Source organism: Bubalus bubalis, chromosome 7 (genome assembly GCF_019923935.1).
Source record: "Bubalus bubalis isolate 160015118507 breed Murrah chromosome 7, NDDB_SH_1, whole genome shotgun sequence".
Classification (NCBI taxonomy): domain Eukaryota; kingdom Metazoa; phylum Chordata; class Mammalia; order Artiodactyla; family Bovidae; genus Bubalus; species Bubalus bubalis.
Window position 1 is genome coordinate 50,572,417 of NC_059163.1, and position 20,272 is coordinate 50,592,688.

The window sequence follows — 20,272 nt, forward strand, 5'->3', positions numbered from 1 at the left end:
TCCACATGAGGAGATAGGTTCCATTGTCCCAGGCAGGTATGAGTCTCATTCAGCCACCACTGGGCTCCCCCACTTGACTTAATGCCTGGTTATACACACACCCTTTCTTCCGCTGTCCACAAAAATAGTATTTCTGGTAATATTATATTAACTTCTTTTTAAAATCTTGTTTTGAAATGAAAGTGTTTCCATTTTTCTCTTCCTCTCCGTTGTTCTATTGTCACTTCCTCTGTCTTTCCTGTACAACATTTGCTTACTGCTTAGGTGCTGTCACATCAAACCATATGTTTATTTCTTTTTTAAATAAAATTTTTTATTTAAGATTTTTTATGTGGACCATTAAAAAAAAAATCTTTACTGAATTTGTTACAATATTGCTTCTGTTTTGTTTTTGGTCTTTTGGCCCTGAGGTATGTGAGATCTTAGCTCCCAGATCAAGGATCAAACCCACACACCCCTTGTATTGGAAGATGAAGTTTTAACCACTGAACTTCCAGGGAGGTCCCAAAACCATATGTTTAAATTACAGTGTTCATTAATTATGATTACTGTGTGAACGTCTGGTATTTTAAGGTCATTTAATGACATGTTTCATGCAGAGACAACAGGAAGGCTGCAGGCAGAGAAGGGCTTGGTGAATTTCAGCCAGGAAAGAAATCCAATGTGATGGAAGTTTAGTGAGTGAGGGCAGAATGAGGAGAATATGAGGCCCAGGAGGGTGTAGGGTGGGGTGATTAGTATACTGGTTGTTCCATTTACTCTATTAAATTACTGACTTTACTACAAGGTGACATACTTTGGAGCTTCCCAGGTGGCTCGGTGGTAAAGAATTCAACTGCCGATGCAGGAGACGTGAGTCAACCCCTGACTGGGGAAGATCCCTGGGAGAAGGAAATGGCAACCCACTCCAGTATTCTTGCCTGGGAAATCCCAAGGACAGAGTAGTCTGGTGAGCTATGGGGTCGCAAAAAAGTTGGACATGACTTAGCAACTAAACAGCAACAACAACATATTTAGGAGAATCAGATAAGTCAGTATGAGTTTTAAGTTTGGAAAGGTAATGGCACATGTAAAAGCATGCAAATAAGATATTCCTGAAGGGAAAGAAATGTTTATGTTTTAGTTGGGTTTAACCAAAGCTCAGGAAAGTGTTTATAGAAGATGATGGCTTTTTAACCACATACATTTCATGGAAATTTTCAGGAAGTTAAACCATTCAAAATTAAGTGTGTTAAACCAAGTGTGTTTCAGAAAGTTGAATTGAAATATGGTAGAAAAATGAGATACTGGCTTGCAATTAATATAACTGTTAAATAAATCAATTGATATATTATTATAGTACATTATTGTTTATGTGAATTAATCAGTCCATTTATAAAATTAGTTCTGGAGTGTGTTTTTTAAAATAAAGCAAATGGAACAGGTATTTTTCTGGAAATAAATGATATATAACATTTAAAAATTATTTTTATTGCTTTTACAGGTGGTACCATAGGAATATTACTAGAAATCAGGCAGAACGTCTTTTGAGACAAGAGGTAATTTATTCATGAATAATTTTGTGGATAGTTTCAAAATTTCTGAGAGAGGTGAATTATAAATACTCAGCTAAAAATGTTTTATTACTTCCTGATTTTTTTTAGTTCTAAAATATTATTACAACTTCACTGCTACTACATTTTCTATTAAATTAGATTAATTTGTATCAAATCATGTTTTTAATTTATTTTCACCACAGTTTCACATATCTTTCTCCTGAAATGATTTCATCTCTAACATACCAAGCACCCCACTCCAGTACTCTTGCCTGGAAAATCCCATGGACGGAAGACCCTGGTGGGCCTCCGTCCATGGGATCGCTAAGAGTCGGACACAACTGAGCGACTTCAATTTCACTTTTCACTTTCATGCATTGGAGAAGGAAATGGCAACCCACTCCAGTATTCTTGCCTGGAGAATCCTAGGGACGGGGGAGCCTGGTGGGCTGCCCTCTATGGGGTCGCACAGAGTCGGACACGACTGAAGCGACTTAGCAGCAGCAGCAGCATACCAAAACTGCTTCATTCACTCCAAAGTGCATTCTGCCAGAAGGGTCTCTATTTGAATTGCCTGTATACATTTGCATCAATGTCAGTCCAATAGATTCTCTGTCCTCCTGAGCTTAGCTTAGACTCGTAAAAAGCACAGATACAGAAAAATACATACAGCTGCACTTTCATTCTTTGGGAACAAAAGGAAGAGTGGAGCAGCGAAAATATCAAACTTAGATCAAAACTGCTCATTTAGGTCAAAACAAAACAAAACTGAGTATAGTTTAAATTTCCAACTGACGGTAAGTATCAGCTGTGGGTAAATGCATAGTCAAAACTAGAAAGTAGCTGAGAAGTATGCATGTCATTATGACCTGATGTTGGATGTTGAGGAAATCTAGTAATATGAGTGAGAAAAAAATCAGTTCTGTAACTCAAAACTCAGTGCCAGTAATGACCTATGACACAGGGAAGATCCAGTTAGTATTTGGGGGATAGGCTGAGTACGAGGAACACAGACCTCTCAGGGGCTGGTGGGGATGGAGGCTGGAGGTCTGGCCCGGTCTCATTGGCTACAAGAAAAGGGAACATGACAGCAAATGTGATATCTGCCTGGCATGGTGACATTATATATTAGTTGGTTCAGAACGGACAAGGAAGATGTAGTGATAAGCAGGCAGAACTGGAGAAAGGAAGTGAACAATTTGGTCCACAGAAAGCAAGCTTGTCACAGGCAATATGGCCGGAATCACTGGGCTGGGCGGGTTCTGCATCTGAGAGGAAGCCAGAACAGGGTGAGAATCTGACCTCCCTACCAAGAGTAGAATGGGGCATTTTGTAGCAAAACCTCCGTACCCACAACCCAGATATCACAAATAGTAGTAGCACTGATCATAACATTCTTTAATAAAATAAGACATTACAGAAACTGTTGAGGCCCACCCTCTCCCTTATCTTTTTGGTCCTCACTTCTCAGAGGCAACCACAATAGAGGAGCATGTTCCCATTTTGTCCATGGGTTTATACTTTTATCACATGTATGTGTATAAACAACCTATAGTGCTATTTTATGTTTTAATATTTGATGTCAAGGAGAGCACATATATGTTGATTTTTTAACCAAACATTATATTTTCCTTTTAATTCATAGGCATATAGGATCAACACATACCTTCAAGTATTGTGTACTATTTCATTATGAGTATATAAAAATGTATCAATTTTACTGTAGATAAACATTCTAATCATTTCTAATTTTTTGCTCTTACAAACAGTGCTGCAAAGAACATCCTGTGCATGTCATCTTTTATACAAGGGCAAGGGGTTCTTTGAATTACACTCCAAAGTGGAATCATCTGGTCAGAGGATATGTGCGGATTTAACATTACTAGATACTGTGTATTCAAATCAGGATTCAGTACTTAGACCAATTTATACTCTTACAGGGAGTGAAAAAGCTGATTTCCTACATGGGCTTTTCTCATGGCTCAGATGGTAAGGGATCTGCCTGTAATGCAGGAGACCTAGGTTCGATCCCTGGGTTGGGAAGATCCCCTGGAGGAAGGCATGGCAACTTGTTTCAGTATTCTTGCCTGGGAAATCTCATGGGCAGAGGAGCCTGGCAGGCTACAATCCATGGGGTTGCAAAGAGTCAGACACGACTGAGTGATTAACATTCACTCGTATTCTTACTAACAGTGGGTAGTTTCACATTTTCCCCCCAATTCATTGAGTGAAAAATTCTGTATTTTAGAATGTACATTTCTTTGGTTAACAGTTCAATTGAAGTAACTTTCCATTCGTCTTTGACCAGTTGTCCTGCTTCTGCTGTTATATGCCTGTTAATATCCTTTGCTCATTTTTCTATAATGTGTTTGGTTTTTTTTATACTGATCAATATGTATTGTACTTAAGAAATATATTCCGAATACCAATCTTTTGGCATTATGTGTTACAATGATATTTTTTGGATTTCTGGCTTTCTGTAAACTTTAGACTATTGTCGTATACAAAAATTTTTAAATGTTAATGTCAAATCCCTCAATATTTTCCTTTATGATATCTGCTTTTTGTTTTTATTTAAGAGATTCCTCTCTTTTCTGAGGTAATAAAGGAATTTTATATTTTTCATTAAATGTTTTAAAGATGTGCTTTCACATTTAGGTCTTTAATCTGTCTGAAGAATGTATATATAATGTTTTAAATACATACATATTTTTCCTATATATCTTAAAATATTTGTATAATTTACATATTTTCCAATTTTTATTTTTAAATTTATGCCTGGCTTAAATTTCATTTGGTTATGAGTCATTTAAAATATATATTGCTAATTTGGCTTTCCTCAATTTAGCATTTTTCCTGTTAAGTTCAAAGTGAGCCCGGCTTCTAATTTTCTGTTCTCTTTGTCTGGTTTTGGTATAAATGTTATCCTAGCATCATAAAATGAGTTGGAATGTGGGGTTTTTAATCACTTTTTCTAGTCTCTGAAATTGTTTATATCAGATAGACGTTATTTGAAGGTTAGTTAAAGTTTCATAAAATAGTCTGGCAAAGACCACATCTACCCTTTTAAGAAAGAGAAAAAAATACATAACTCCTGTCTCCACTTTGACCACTTTGAGTAAATAAATGGAAGTTTTGAAGAAACCATTTGCTGTACACTCATCATGGATTATAATTAAGCCCTAGTTTTGACTAGCCTGTTGACCATGCAGTGAGTTTTTGTACATTCTAGTTACATAGATGTTCCCTTGAGATTTTGGTGAAATTTAAGGGAGGCAGAAATCTGCATTTGCAGTGAAAAATGATTGGTCTGTTTTTCATATTTAAGGGGCAAGTGGCTATTTTCATATTAATTTTGATATCATATGCATTCTTTTCATGATCTTATTCTGACACTATAAACATATCAACAAAAAAGTTGTTTCCAAACTGCAGTTTTTAAAACCTGGGCTTTATTAATAGTAGCAATTTTGAATATGTAAGGTTAGAAGCTGCAGTAATCAAGCACTAGGTGGCACCCGGTTATCTTAACATTGGAGATATTGATACAGCTGTCAATTTTTTAAACTTACTTATTTTTAAAAGTTTTATTAGAGGATAGTTGCTTTACAATGTTGTGTTAGTTTCTGCTGTACAGCAAAGTACATTTTACTGTTTTAAACAATGAAGGTTTCTCTGGCTAGTCTCCCTTTTTAAGAAACTTTCTGAAAATATATGTTTTGTCTGTATGAACTTCAGAATTACTTTGCCTTGTTTAAGAAACCTTCCTGTTGTTTGCATTAAATTTAAAGATTAATTTAGGGAAAATTATTTGTGCATTACAAATCAGTGCGGTTTGGGGACCAGTTTGTTCTAGGACGTATATATTAGTTATTCACGTAGAAAAAAATCAAAATTAGACCCAAACCTCAAGCAAAAATTGATATTAGATGGACAAAAAACCTAATTAGAAAAAGCAAATGCTTTTGTATTTTTCAGGAGAATTTAAAGGTTTTCTTCATTTAACTCTTGCACATGTATTTTTTAATTTATATTAAAATAATTTATCTTTTTGTTTCTATTATAAATGGGCATATCTTTTTATTTTTACTTTTGAAATCTCTTGATTTCTATGAATTAATTTTATAACTGATGACTTTGATGAATTCAAAGTTTTTTTTTTTATAGATAAGCAATGGATTTATTTAGAGAGAGACACACTCCACAGAGAGAGTATGGGCCATCACAGAAGGCGAGTGTGGCTCAAATATTTTTTTGAAGTAGTTTTTTAGTTGATGCTCTTAGGTTTAGGTACGTAATCTTAGCAGTAGCAAACAGATTATTTCAACCCTCTTTTACAATTTTAATTCAGGGTTCTAATTTCTGCCTCATTTAATGGCACTGGCTAGCTTCTCAGAACAGTTTTAAATACCACTGCTGACAGTGGCCATTTCCTTTTTCCTAATTTTAGTTAGAATGATTTCCACATAAAGCACGATGCTTGACTTGGGACCAAAGTAAATAAGGACTATTGTGTTAAAGAATATACATATATTCCCAATTTATAAAGAATAAAAAAAAACTTGATAATAGAAATTGAAATTAAGTGCTTCTTCAACATCTATGGAAATTTTCGTGAGATTTTTCTTCTCAGATCTATTACATGTTGAATCATATTAATAAAATTCTTAATGTTACATTACTTTCACATTCCTATATGTAATCCCTCTTGGTTATGGTGTATTATTCTTTTGTTGTGCTGCTGGATTAGGTTTGTTAGTATTTAGTTAGGGTTTTTGCATTGATACGAGTGAAGACTGGTTGGTAGTTTTCCCTTTTGCGCACAATCTTTGCTATGTTATGGTATGGATATTGAGCCTACTTTGTATGATCTGGAAGATTTTTTTCTTTTCATATGCTCTGGAATTATTTAATTGATCTATCTACCTTTTTTTTAAGATTTAGTAACATTACAGTGCAATGTAGTGCTTTTTAATGTTGAAGCCCTTATAAAACCTTATCTGCTTTTCAATTTATTAGGTCCATTAGATTTCTAGCTTTTCTGGAATCAATTTTAACAAATTTTATGTTTTGCTACCTAATTGTTCATTTTATTCAAGTTTTCAAATATATTACATAGAGCCAAGAAGATCCTTTAATTTTTTTCTGAATCCTTGTGACATTTTTAATAGATTTCCTCCACTATTTATTAATTAGGTTAACTAGTAGGTTACCTATTTTATTGTTTTTCCCTAGACAACCAGACTTTGAATGTAATTACTATCTATATTATATTTTTGTTTTTATAATTTGTTATTTTCTGCTTTTGCCTTTATTCTTTTCTTCTGCTTTACCTGAGTTTATTTTATAATTCTTCACCTACTTGAGTTGGATATGTTTATTTTGTATTCTTCTCATTTATTGATATAATAAGACTGTGAATTTATTTCTGAGTATTGCCTGAACTATATAGCAGAGATCCTAATAAGTAGTGAGTCCGTATTCTAGATTTTTTCATTTGTACTTGAATCTCCTTTTTTATTGAAACATGGTTGACTTACAATATTGTATTAGTTTCAGGTGTACTACATAGTGATTTGATATTTGCATACATTATGAAATGATCACTGTAAATCTAGTCACCATCTGTCCCCATACCGGAGAAGGCAATATCAACCCACTCCAGTACTCTTGCCTGGAAAATCCCATGGACGGAGGAGCATGGTAGGCTGCAGTCCATGGGGTCGTGAGGAGTCGGACATGACTGAGCGACTTCACTTTCACTTTTCACTTTCATGCATTGGAGAAGGAAATGGCAACCCACTCCAGTGTTCTTGCCTGGAGAATCCCAGGGATGGCGGAGCCTCGTGGGCTGCCGTCTCTGGGGTCGCACAGAGTCGGACACGACTGAAGCGACTTAGCAGCAGCAGCAGCAGTCCCCATACAAAATTACTACAATATTATTGACCCCATTCTTATGTTGTATATTACATCCCTGTGGCTTATTTATTTTCTAACAGGAGGTTTGTAATTCAATCCCCTTCGCCTAGTTCATGCTCCCTACCACCACCTCCCATTGGGCAACCACCCATTTGTTCTCTGTATCTATGAGTCTGTTTTTGTTTTGTTTGCTTTGCTTTTTAGATTACACATATAGGTGAGATCATATGGTATGTGTCCTTCTTGGTCTGGTTTATTTCACTTGGCATAATACCCTCTAGGTCTGTCCATATTGTCACAAATGGCAAGATTTCATTATTTTTTATGGCTAAGTAATATTCCATTGTATATATATATATACCACATCTTCTTTATCCATTCATCTATCCATGAATACTTAGGTTGCTTCCATATCTTGACTATTGTAAATAATGCTGCTATGAACATATATCTTTTCAAATTAATGTTTTTGTTTTCTTTGGGTGAATACCCAGAAGTAGAATTGCTGGACCATGTGGTAGTTCTATTTGAGGAGTCTTCATGCTATTTTCCATAGTGGCTGTACCAATTTGTAATCCCACAAAGAGTACACAAGGGTTCTCTTTCCTCCACATCCTTGGCAACACTTGTCTTTTTGATGACAGCCTTTCTAACAGGTGTGAGGTGATATCTCAAGGTGGTTTTGATTTGCATTTCCCTGATAATTAGTGGTGTTGAGCATCTTTTCACGGGTCTGTTTGCCATCTGTATGTCTTCTTTGGAAAAATGTCTGTTCAGGTCCTCAGCCCATTTTTAAACAGAATTGTTTGTTTTTTAATGTTGAGTTGTATGAGTTCTTTGTATATTTTAGGTACTAACCCCTGATCAGATAAATCTTTTGTAAATATCTATTCCCATTCAGTAAGCTGCCTTTTCATTTTGTTGATTGTTTCTTTCACTATATAGAAGCTTTTTAGTTTAATGTAGTCTTGTTCATTTTTGCTTGTTTCCTTTGCTTTGTTTCCATTTTTCCTTGTCTTCCTTTTGAGAAGACAAATCCAAGAAAAATGTAGCTAAGACCAACTTCAGAGAGCATACTGCCCATGTTCTTTCCTAGGACTTTGATGGTTTCAGGTCTTACATTTAAGTCTTTAATCCACTTTGAGTTTATTTTGTTACATTGTGGGAGAAAGTAGGCCAGTTTGATTCCTTTGCACGTGGCTGTCCAGTTTTCCCATTGCAGTTTATTGAAAAGGCTGTCTTTCTCCTATTGTGTATTCTTGCCCTTTTTTTTGGTCACAGATTATTTGACCATATAAGCATGGGTTTATTTCTGGGCTTTCTACTGTACCACTGGTTAAAAACTCTGACCAGAAAAGCCTTGTCTCTTGGTAAGCATCTGGAAGGAGGAGACAATGTATTATGTTCCTCTTGAGGGGTCACATCATGCTGTTAGGGTTGTGCAGTTCTCATCAGTACTTCATAAATGTAAATGTTCATGAGTTTGACAAGATCTGAGATATTTTCCTCTGCATGAATGTAAGCAAACTTAATAGAGGTAAAGATTTATTTAGAAAATAATATCAAACAAACCAAACCAAGCAGTCCAACCTTCAAGTTTATTTAAAAGCAGTTTCAAAGAATGTCAAAAGTGTTAGTTGCTAAGTCCTGCCTGACTCTTTGTGACCCCATGGACCATAGCCTGCCAGACTCCTCTGTCCATGGGATTTTCCAGGCAAGAATACTGGAATGGGTTGCCGTTCCCTTCTCCAGGGAATCTTTCTGACCCAGGGATCAAACCCAGGTCTCTCACATTGCAGGCAGATTTTTTACCATCTGAGCCACCAGGGAAGCCCAAAGAATGTCATTGGGGATCCAATTGATAATGAAAACATCAAACTTACTACAATATTCTTCCCTCTTGCCATGTCTCCCTCTGTGTCTCCTATATCCTGCATGCATGCATGCTAAGTCATTTAACTTGTATACAACTCTGCAACCCCATGGACTGTAGCCCACCAGGCTCCTTTGTCCATAGGGTTCTCCAGGCAAGAATATTGGCGTGGGTTGCCACGCCCTTCTCCAGAGGATCTTCCCGACCCAGGGATCGAATCTGCATCTCTTGTGTCTCCTGCATTGGCAGGCGGGTTCTTTACCAGTAGTGCCACCTGGGAAGCCTGTATCCTTAGAGCAAACAAAATGGTTCTCCTTGCTCTTCCCTCAAGACTTCTCCAAGTCTATTCTCTTTCCATCTGTGTCATAAACTGGTCTTTTTTCCCCATTCCTCAGCTTCCCAGATGTATTTCTCCTTGCCTCCCTCACCCCCACTTGCCATATTGTTTCTTTTCCTGTAAAGAAAAATCCTGTCCATCTGTCTCAGAGTTCTTCTTATTCATCAGCTTTTATCTATTATTTAATCAGTATATAAAAATAACTAAATGGTGGGGTACAAGGTTGTCAAATGAAGTATTAGAAAAAATCATGAGCAAAGTTTTAAAATGCTCGCACATTGCATATTCTTATCCCAATTTTATTTTATTTTATAGGTATGACATCTAAATCTGTAAGAATTTAAGAGATAAGATTGTGTGTACTTATAAAAACAATATCATCCTTCTATAGTAAGTCAGTATAGCTTTAGTTTTCATTATGGAGATATTTGTCTTTCTTCCAAATAAGGAATAAACATGTACAATGAATGAACTGTTTTGCAGTCTAAAGAAGGTGCATTTATTGTCAGAGATTCAAGACATTTGGGATCCTACACCATTTCTGTGTTTGTAAGAGATAAGAGGTAAGCAATTGTGATTTTGGTCACTTTAGAAATAACAGACACTAGGATAGTCATTGTTAAGGAGACACCATCGCATAGAGAATGGAAGTGAGAGCCTAACATAGAAAATTGCTGGCCTGGATGTTGGGACAACTAATTGGTTCCAATTTTATCCGCTAAGAAGCTCTGTGTGTGATATTAAATATAAGTTACTTACACTCTCTCGTCTCCTTTTCTCAAGTATCAAGTGAGGAGATTTGATTAGTTGTAGCACACACTGCTGATGCTTTCCTCATATCCCTTGTTTAACCCCAGGGTTTACCTATGGAGAGCTCTCTTGTATGCAGAAAGCTTCCTGTTTCTTTCTTCCTGAGAATGTTCTTTGCCTACGGGTTCTCGTGGTCCCCCCGGGGTGGACTAGAAGTGACTAAGAACATTGTAGGGGTGACCCTCCATCCATGTGAAATAAGGAATAAATTCCTCAGCTTCTTTGCACGTTAGTGGGACAACTCCGAGGTGTGTTCCACATTTCTCTCATGGCTTCCTAAAGGGATTAAGTCCTACTTGCCCATAACAAACCTGCTCATCAAGACACCCTATGCTGGTTTTCCTCCTTTCTTTGTCTCACATCTCTCACAGTGCATTTGTTTATTCATTGGACTGATACCTGATTCAGTAGATACTTATAAGTGTCCATTACGAGCTGTACGTTTTTGGACACTAGACGTTACCTAGACATCTTTGGCTGATGTTATATTTGAATCTAAGACCCTAATACCATAGCTGTGGAACTTTCCCAGCAATGGTGAGCCACCTGTTTATTGTAATCCTATCTACTTTTCAGTGTGTAGTGAGGATACAAGGTTTTGAAGTCGAGTCCTGTTGCTTAATGATTGACTTGGTTCCAAAGTGATCTTTTGCTTGTTTACGAACTCACATTTTATTGGTTGTAGAGATATGGAGGCTACCATCAAGCATTATCAAATTAAAAGGAATGACTCAGGACAGTGGTATGTGGCTGAAAGACACCTGTTTCAATCAATCCCTGAGTTGATCTGGTATCACCAGCACAATGCAGCCGGTAAGTCGGAAAATTCAGGCTGGGAGAGTTGGGGAGCCAGGCCCCAGGCAGGTTATGTGTCTTTGGTCAGACATTTAACAGGAGCAAATGTCCCTGTAGAAATGTTTAAGAGCTTGAAATACAACCTGTCTTCTGAGAAGTTCTCCTCCTCAGGAGAGGTGGAAATGTTTTTTTGTTTTTCTAGTCAGAGGGGCAAGAGGTAGGTTGATTTTCCACATTTCTGCCAGTTTAAAAGAAAGATACATGACAAAGATTCAAAAGGCCATTTAGTCACTATACGTTTGTTCTTGAAATTTACATGGCGCTAAATGTAATAAAATTTCAAATGTCTTAAAGAATTATGCTTTTTTTTCTTTGCCCTATAAATTTGCTCTCTAGACAGTTACGGTAGAAAATTACCCTTAAATGTCTCATTCTCTGTATTTCCTGTTTGGAGAGCAGGCACAGTCTTTCACAGTTATAATCTGACTTAAGAATACCATACCAGAGTCATATTTAACCCCCTCCTCTTGCTGTTATTTGCAATAATGGCTACTTTTGCAAACCTATCATCTGTGGAAAGATGTAAGATTCCAGAAAGTTCCATCACAATTACAATCGCAGCTCTGACCTTCAGCCCTCATTCAGTCTATCCTGGACTACTCTGAGTCCAAGGGGAATCTCTTTACCTCAACATTATAGAATTTGGAACCCAGTGCAACTTTCATACTGTTTTGATTTCTTGATGTGCAGTACTTTTTAAGATTTTTCTCATGAAAAGTTGTGTTGACAAAAAGATTCCCTTTTGGAAAGCAGTCACTTTTCCATTACACTGGTTTTTTATATCAGGAATAAATCCATGGAAATGTTATACACTCATGGGCTGAGTCCACCTGGATATTCCTGGTGGTCACTGGGCGTTTGGTTAGAGAGGAAGTGGCAACGTGTTTGACTGAGGCCAGTGAGGACGTATTTGTGGCCAGAGATGGAAACCCTTAGAATCAGATCAGGTCTGAGTTTTCTTCTTCACACTCTTCTTTCCTCTTCCTTCAAAGAAGAAATTTAAGAAACTGAGTGTTTGTGGTGGTGAGGTTAAAAAAAGTACTGAGGCAGATCAGGATGTGCTAACCTGAAAAGATGTTAGTGAAAAATTGTTTCGTAAAGGAAAAAAAAGTGCAAAACAGTATATTTATAGCCTCACTTTTGTAGAGTAATACACATTCACACAGACATGTGTGCCTAGGAAAATTCTGTTAAAGTTTAGATAATAATTTTTAAACTAATAAGCTGATAACAGACTATAAACTGTTAATGTTTACCTCTGGGGAAGGAGACTGAGGGTAAGGAAAACTTTTATTTTCTGCTTTATAGATTGCCCTAGGAATTTTTAAATTACAATATACATATATATAAATTATTCTTACAGGGTATGAAATATCATACAGATAACTTTTAAAATTAAAGTTAGATCAAACAATAATAAGATGAAAGATAGGAGTTGAAAACTTATAACTATGGCTGTTGTTAGAGAGAAAAGGAAGTAGAAAAGAGATAAGACAAAGAGGAAGAAAGATGATAAGAGGAAAGGCACAGGATCCAGAAACAACTAGTATTTATTGAAGACTTACTTTGGGGCAGACCCTATTTATGTCTATTTATTTATTTAATCCTCAGAGAAATCTGATGAGGTTGATACTGTTGACATCTCCATCTCACAGGTGAGGAAACTCAGGCATAATAAGTTGTGCTCAAGGTCACACCATTAATAGGTATTTGAGCCAAGATTTGAAACCACAGAAATCTATGAAACCTCTGGAGTCATTCAACCCACTGGCTCCACAGTCTGTGTTTAATGCCTGCTGTCTTTTCCAGAAAGAAGTAAATTAGATTTTTGGAGAGACCATTTTAGAAGAGGCTTGAAACCCATGACTAGCCCATCTACTTTTTGACTTCTGGTCAATTTAGCTCATAACAATCCATTTCCTTACCAGAAGTAAGGGCAGTGCAAAAAGAGTGACAGACTTTTTTTGTTTCTATCAGAGAGATACACTGTCACTAAACTATTGGTTCAGTTCAGTTCAGTTCAGTCGCTCAGTTGTGTCTGACTCTTTGCAACCCCATGAATCGCAGCACGCCAGGCCTCCCTGTCCATCACCAACTCCCAGAGTTCACTGAGACTCACGTCCATCGAGTCAGTGATGCCATCCAGCCATCTCATCCCTCTGTCGTCCCCTTCTCCTCCTGCCCCCAATCCCTCCCAGCATTAGAGTCTTTTCCAATGAGTCAACTCTTCCCATGAGGTGGCCAAAGTACTGGAGTTTCAGCTTTAGCATCATTCCTTCCAAAGAAATCCCAGGGCTGATCTCCTTCAGAATGGACTGGTTGGATCTCCTTGCAGTCCAAGGGACTCTCAAGAGTCTTCTCCAAAACCACAGTTCAAAAGCCATCAATTCTTCGGCGCTCAGCTTTCTTCACAGTCCAACTCTCACATCCATACATGACCACTGGAAAAACCGTAGCCTTGACTAGACGGACCTTTGTTGAAACTGTTGGTAGTAATTCACAAAATAAAAATATTTGGCAAACAAAAACTTTGAATTCAGAGGGAAGTGTTAGGGTGTTAAAGCAATTCCTCTTGTGTTTTTTATTTGGATTATGTGTTATGGAGTCCCAACTCGATGAAGGCTCTAACCCCAACTAGGTCTTCAGAGTCACTAGTAGGCATGCTTTCTTCTGTTCAAATTTCTACCATTCTTCTCAAAACCCTCTTTCCAGTATTACCCACTGCCCATCAGCAAATTGCGTCTCTACTTCACTAAGAAAATTGAAGTCTAAGAGGTATAAACTATGTATAAAATAAGCTACAAGGATATATTGTACAACATAGAGAGTTACAGCCAATATTTTATGACTATAAATGCAGTATAACCTTGGAAAATTGTGAAACACCTTATTGTACAGCTGTGACTTATATAATATTGTGCATCAACTATATTCTGTTTTAAAAAATTAGAAGAACATCAAAGTTACCAAACATGAGCTATCTCAATCTCATCCTTTTGCTTGCCACACTCTTACCCTCATCTCACTCCCTCCAGCATACAGCATATTTTTCTATAGTGAAATCTTGGAAATAATTTTAAGGTCAATTTATAGTCATTGATGTACATTGATATATGTTGAGTGTAAGAAGCTTATAGCAAAACATTTCCATTTCCATGAAACATACAGATGTGTATATATGTTCAAATATAGAGATTTTTGCAAAGATGGTCACAAAAATGATAACAAAGTATCTCTGGATACTAATATTTTGTAAGGGACCTTTTCATTTTTGTATTTTCTTGGCTTCTTTAACTTGTGTTCAATGAGCATATACTATATTATGAAAAGTCTTTTTCAAATAGGAAAAATAACCAAACAGACTAGCTGTAGAATACTTTCTCTGGCTGATCTGTTTAGGGAATGGTTCCATCTTCTGGTATATTTGGCTTTTTCTCTTGTACCAGGAACTAGAACTGAAATGCTGGTTTCTCTTTCTCCCCAGGACTCATGTCCCGTCTCCGTTACCCAGTTGGTCTGATGGGCAGTTGTTTGCCGGCCACAGCTGGTTTTAGTTATGGTAAAGTATGCATGTGTGCTCAAGTAAAAATCAAATCAGTAAAGAGTCTACCCCAAGTTCTCTCTATGTTCTTTAAATTCTCAGCTCTTTTGAGATGTCTGTCTTGATATATGTTTTCTCCTCAACGTTTAAATCTCCTTTCTGAGATTTAAATGCATTTAAATGCATCTCATAAGGGCATTTAAACTTTGGGGGGAAATATTTCACTTTTCCTTCAAATTTCATTATACATTATTTGGAACCTGTTTGATAAATTCCAATTCTTTTTATCTGAATGATTGGGTTGTTGCTCTCTGGTTATGTGGGTGACTGGGAAATGACTTCTTCCCAATGGGACCTACTAAAATAAACTGCTTAATCTGTCCTTTTCACCTTTTCAAATAGAACTTGGGTGAAGTTTGAACTATTTTATAGTGAATGTGGTAGTTATGAATCTATGAGAATAAATAAGAGCCAAAGAATCTTTCTTTCTAATTTGGTGATATTTTATTTCCTTAAATTTATCTCACTATGGGGACTAAGCATATGCTTAAAAAAAAAAACAACCACACAATTATTGTGTAGCAGGTACCCAGGGCTCAGTCTCTGAATTGGGATGGAAAAGTGATTCCAGAGTGTTATGTGTGCTTAGATTATTTCTCTGCTGCTAAGTCACTTCAGTCGTTGTCGACTCTGTGCGACCCCATAGGCGGCAGCCCACCACGCTCCCCCGTCCCTGGGATTCTCCAGGCAAGAACCCTGGAGTGGGTTGCCATTTCCTTCTCCAATGCATGAAAGTGAAAATTGAAAGTGAAGTCACTGAGTCGCGTCTGACTCTCAGCGGCCCCATGGACTGTAGCCTAGCAGGCTCCTCCGTCCATGGGATTTTTCAGGCAAGAGTACTGGAGTGGGGTGCCATTGCTACCCCATAAATACTACATGTTTAAAAATTCTATCATTAGCAATTTATCTAAGTTAAATATGGTCTGCATTCATTAAAAAAATAAACTTTTCAATATTTAAATATCCTTAACAGTATATAGTTCATAGATCTAGAGTCTGATTAATTTTGTCTCATTTTGATCACTTCATATAAACAAAGTTCAACGCCGTGCATCCATGTCTGGCTTCTTTCTCCCGTGGGTCCATGAGTGGATTCGCTCGTGTCGGGTGTGGTTGGTCCATCTGCGTGGCGCCGCACTGCTGTTTTGTGACTATACTGCAATGGGCTTGCCCATTCTTCTTTATATAGCCATTTGGGTTGTAACCAATTTTTGGCTTTTCTAAATAATATTATTATGAACATTCTTGTATGTCTTTTGATAAAGTTTAATCACATTTATGGCCAGACAATCTTGGATGTATACTTAGAAGTAGATTTGCTGGGTCATAGAGTATGCACACACTCAGATTTAGTCAGTTTTCCAAAGAGCTTATCCCAAATTATATTTCAATCAATGACATATGTGAGTTTCAGCTGTTCCGCATCTTTGTCCTTGCCAGTGTTTCGTATTCTTGTGGTTTTTGTTTGTTCTGACTTGGTTTTTGTTCACACCCCCACTCCAGTACTCTTGCCTGGAAAATCCCATGGACAGAGGAGCCTGGTAGGCTGCAGTCCATAGGGTCGCTAAGAGTCGGACAAGACTGAGCAATTTCACTTTCACCTTTCACTTTCATGCATTGGAGAAGGAAATGGCAACCCACTCCAGTGTTCTTGCCTGGAGAATCCCAGGGACGGGGAAGCCTGGTGGGCTGCCGTCTATGGGGTCACACAGAGTCAGACACGACTGACGCGACTTAGCAGTGTATGTGTGCATATCTCATTTTGGTTTAAATATGCAATTTCCCTGATCAACTTTTCATAGGTTCAGTTGCCATTTTGGGTATTCTCTTTTGTGAGAGAAAACTCTATTCAAGTTTTTATTTAACACTTAACAATAGGATTATATGCCTTTTCCTAGTTGATTTATTCTTATTTTGAAAAGGAAGTCTTAGGTTGGTTATGTATTTTGAGAAATATCTGCCCCCAGTCTGTGGCTTACTTTTTCATTTTCTTAATGGGCTATATTTGATAAATAAGATTTTACGAAGTATAATTTATTAATATTTTCTTCTATGGTTATATTCTGTTGAATAAATCTATGCCAATCCCAAGGTCATGACTATATTCTCCTATGTTACTTTAAAAACACACCTACTATTGGAAAGGAGAGTACCTTGCAAAGCCCGATACAAGGGTCCATTAGTCCTTATAATTTTTTTGTGGGGGGAGTAGAGGAGAACGTGCTTCATTGTGAGATCTTAGTTCCCTGACCAGAAATTGAACCTGGGCACTGGACAGTGAAAGCATGAAGTCCTAACCACTGGAGAGCCAGGGAATTCCCTTCAATTCTTTTAAATGCATTATCTTAAAGTTCCAGCAGATGGTGGCATTGCTATATACAAGGGGATACTAAAAAGTTAAGATTTGATTCTGAGTTTTCCAAAGCATTATTTTAAAAATAGTACCCCCCCCACCACTGATTTGCTTCTATAGGATGAGACATATTCAGTAACGTAATTCTCATTTCAAACGTACACTTAGATATGGGCTAGAATCTTAATATTGAAAATATTTATTAGATGAATTGATTAGGCTTTTTGCAAAAGAGAAAGGGCAAAAAAGCCCTTTGGAGTGGGAGTGGCACAGGAACAGTAAAAGAAACTGGGATGGGGGTGGGGGGAGCCCAGGTTATATCTACCTCTCAAGTTTACTTATCAGAACAAAAACAGTCTGGGGATGTACGTATTTAGGTCCCACATCTGGTTTTGGCAGGTTTAGTTTAGAAAGACACAGATCTGTGTTTCCTTCTGGGTCTCTTGGAAAAGAAAAAGCCTGTTTTAATAAGCCATAATTTCTCTCCAAGTGAGATTTGTATCTTTGTTTATTTTTATTTATTTTATAAAAATGTGTTTATATGGCACAATTCAACATACAAAATTCCTTTAGAAATTATTGCATTTAAACTTGAATTCTGGAATTACACTTTTAAGCCACAATGATAGCATTAAAAATGCTAACAGGCCCTTTCTACTCATTTGTAAATGTTTTCAACCTCTCTGAAAAATAAAAGAAAATAGGTCAAGATAATTTCTAGATCTTTTCTAGTTCTAAAATTTAACATTTTTCCTTACTTGTAACATGGATATTTTATTCTTCTAGAAAAGTGGGAGATAGATCCATCTGAGTTGGCTTTTGTGAAGCAGATTGGAAGTGGTCAGTTTGGGGTGGTCTATTTAGGCCAATGGCGAGCACATGTCCAGGTAGCTATCAAGGCCATCAACGAAGGCTTCATGTCTGAAGAGGACTTCATTGAAGAGGCTAAAGTGATGATGTAAGTATACACAGAACCCAGACAAGTAGGCACAACATCCGGGTGTCATGGAAAGAACATGGATTTTGGAGTCAGTCACAAGTGGATTTGTGTCACAACTCTGCCCAAGCTAGTTGTGGGACCTGGGCGAATTATTTGACTTCTGTGTGGCTTGAGTTATTTCATTTTTCTAAGCTTCAATTTCCTCACCTGTAAAATCTCACCTAGAATCTCTATCAGAAAGAAGGAATTAGAATTTAAATCCTTCTTCTGAGATGTTTAAATATAATTTGAGCAATTTAAACTTTGGGAAAAAATATTTCACTTTTATTTCAAATCTCATTATACATATTTAGGAACCCTTTCGATAAAGCAGGTGGAAGATGATGGTGAAAGGGGTGATAGCAGAGATGGAGAGACGAGAGTAGTTTCAGGATACATTTTTGAGATAAAATTGTCAGGACTTGCTGATAAATTAGATGTGGCAAATCACTTAAGGAGACTGGGGGACCAAAAAGTGAAAACCAAGGTCTTGGGTGCACTATTAGGCAGAGAATGGCACCATTTAGTGAAATGGGAGAGACTGGCTGAGGAATAGTTTTAGAGGAAAAAAGTAATTCTGCTTTAGACATGTTGAATCTGAGAGGCAGGGGTCAAGTGCATAATGAGTCTAGAGTTCAGGAGAGAGGTCAGCCTGGTCACCGCAGATGACATTAAAATCTCTGAAATGTGATCTGATCACATGGGAAAAAAGAACAATTAGAAGAAAAGAAGACTACAGAGTTTGAAAATATTTAAGTAACAAATTTACATAAATATGACATGTTTGCTCTACAATGAATCATATGCATTTTTCTAAGATGAGAAAGGAATGTGTATTAATGGGTCCTAAAGTTACAGCAAGCAACAACATTCTTTTTCTGTTTGCATCTTTCTGTGCCCTTGAAAAATATTTGTCCTATTTGTTAGACTAAACCATAAAAGTGAAGGTTTATTTATTTGTTCTTGCCTTATTTCTGATAAAGGTTATTTCTTTTTTTCTGATAAACTTTTGCTAGTGACCTTACTGAGCAAATACAGTGTAATGTTCTAATTCTCAAATGCTTACACGTGAGTATCAATTTGGCAGCTTTCTCATGGAAAATTAGTTTTCCATTTCAAGAATTACCTTCTTGCCATTATTCTGCACGCATGTAAGCTGCATCCCCTAAGTGAAAATATACTTCATGAATTAGAAAGGTAAATCAGACAAAATCTACACATATAATATGTACATGTGTGTGCTCAGTTGTGTCTGACTTTTGTGATCCCATAGACTGCAGTCTGCCAGGCTCCTCTATCCATGGAATTTCCCAGGCAAGAATAACTGCAGAGTGTTGCCATTTCCTACTCCAGGGAATCTTACCAGAGATGGAACCCGTCTCTGTGTCTCCTGCACTGGCAGGCAGATTCTTTACCACTGGTGCCACCATATAATACATATAGCTACAAATTAAAATCATGTAGAGGTGCTTGAATAGCTTTCTCCCCTACTAACTGGGGTATTTCTGTCTGCTCATTATATGGGAATGTATCAATCACTCATACATGTTGTTTTAATATAATTAATCTCCCTGATTCATTGATCTTGTGTTATCTTTATGAATGGAAAGAAGTAACATTTCAACGTACTTTTGACTAACAAAATGTTAGTTTATTATACACCTCCTAAAATTACAAACATTAATTTGAATATATTCTTGCCTTGAGAACCCCATGAACAGTATGAAAAGGCAGAATGATAGGATACTGAAAGAGAAACTCCCCAGGTCAGTAGGTGCCCAGGATGCTACTGGAGATTAGTGGAGAAATAACTCCAGAAAGAATGAAGGGATGGAGCCAAAGCAAAAAGAATACCCAACTGTGGATGTGACTGGTGATAGAAGCAAGGTCTGATGCTGTAAAGAGCAATATTACATAGGAACCTGGAATGTCAGGTCCATGAATCAAGGCAAATTGGAAGTGGTCAAACAAGAGATGGCAAGAGTGAATGTCGACATTCTAGGAATCAGC

General features: G+C 37.0%; 1 protein-coding gene across 8 annotated transcripts in view; it reads left to right on the forward strand.

The window, feature by feature from the left end:
• TXK (TXK tyrosine kinase) overlaps positions 1-20,272 on the forward strand; it is a 67,250-nt gene that overhangs the window by 30,697 nt on the left and 16,281 nt on the right. For all 8 annotated transcript variants that reach the window (XM_045166291.1, XM_045166292.1, XM_006073736.4 and 5 more), the window contains 5 exons: positions 1,484-1,538; positions 10,148-10,227; positions 11,160-11,287; positions 14,814-14,888; positions 18,070-18,241. In XM_045166291.1, coding sequence (XP_045022226.1) covers positions 1,484-1,538; positions 10,148-10,227; positions 11,160-11,287; positions 14,814-14,888; positions 18,070-18,241 — 510 coding nt within the window. The remainder of the gene's footprint in view (positions 1-1,483; positions 1,539-10,147; positions 10,228-11,159; positions 11,288-14,813; positions 14,889-18,069; positions 18,242-20,272) is intronic.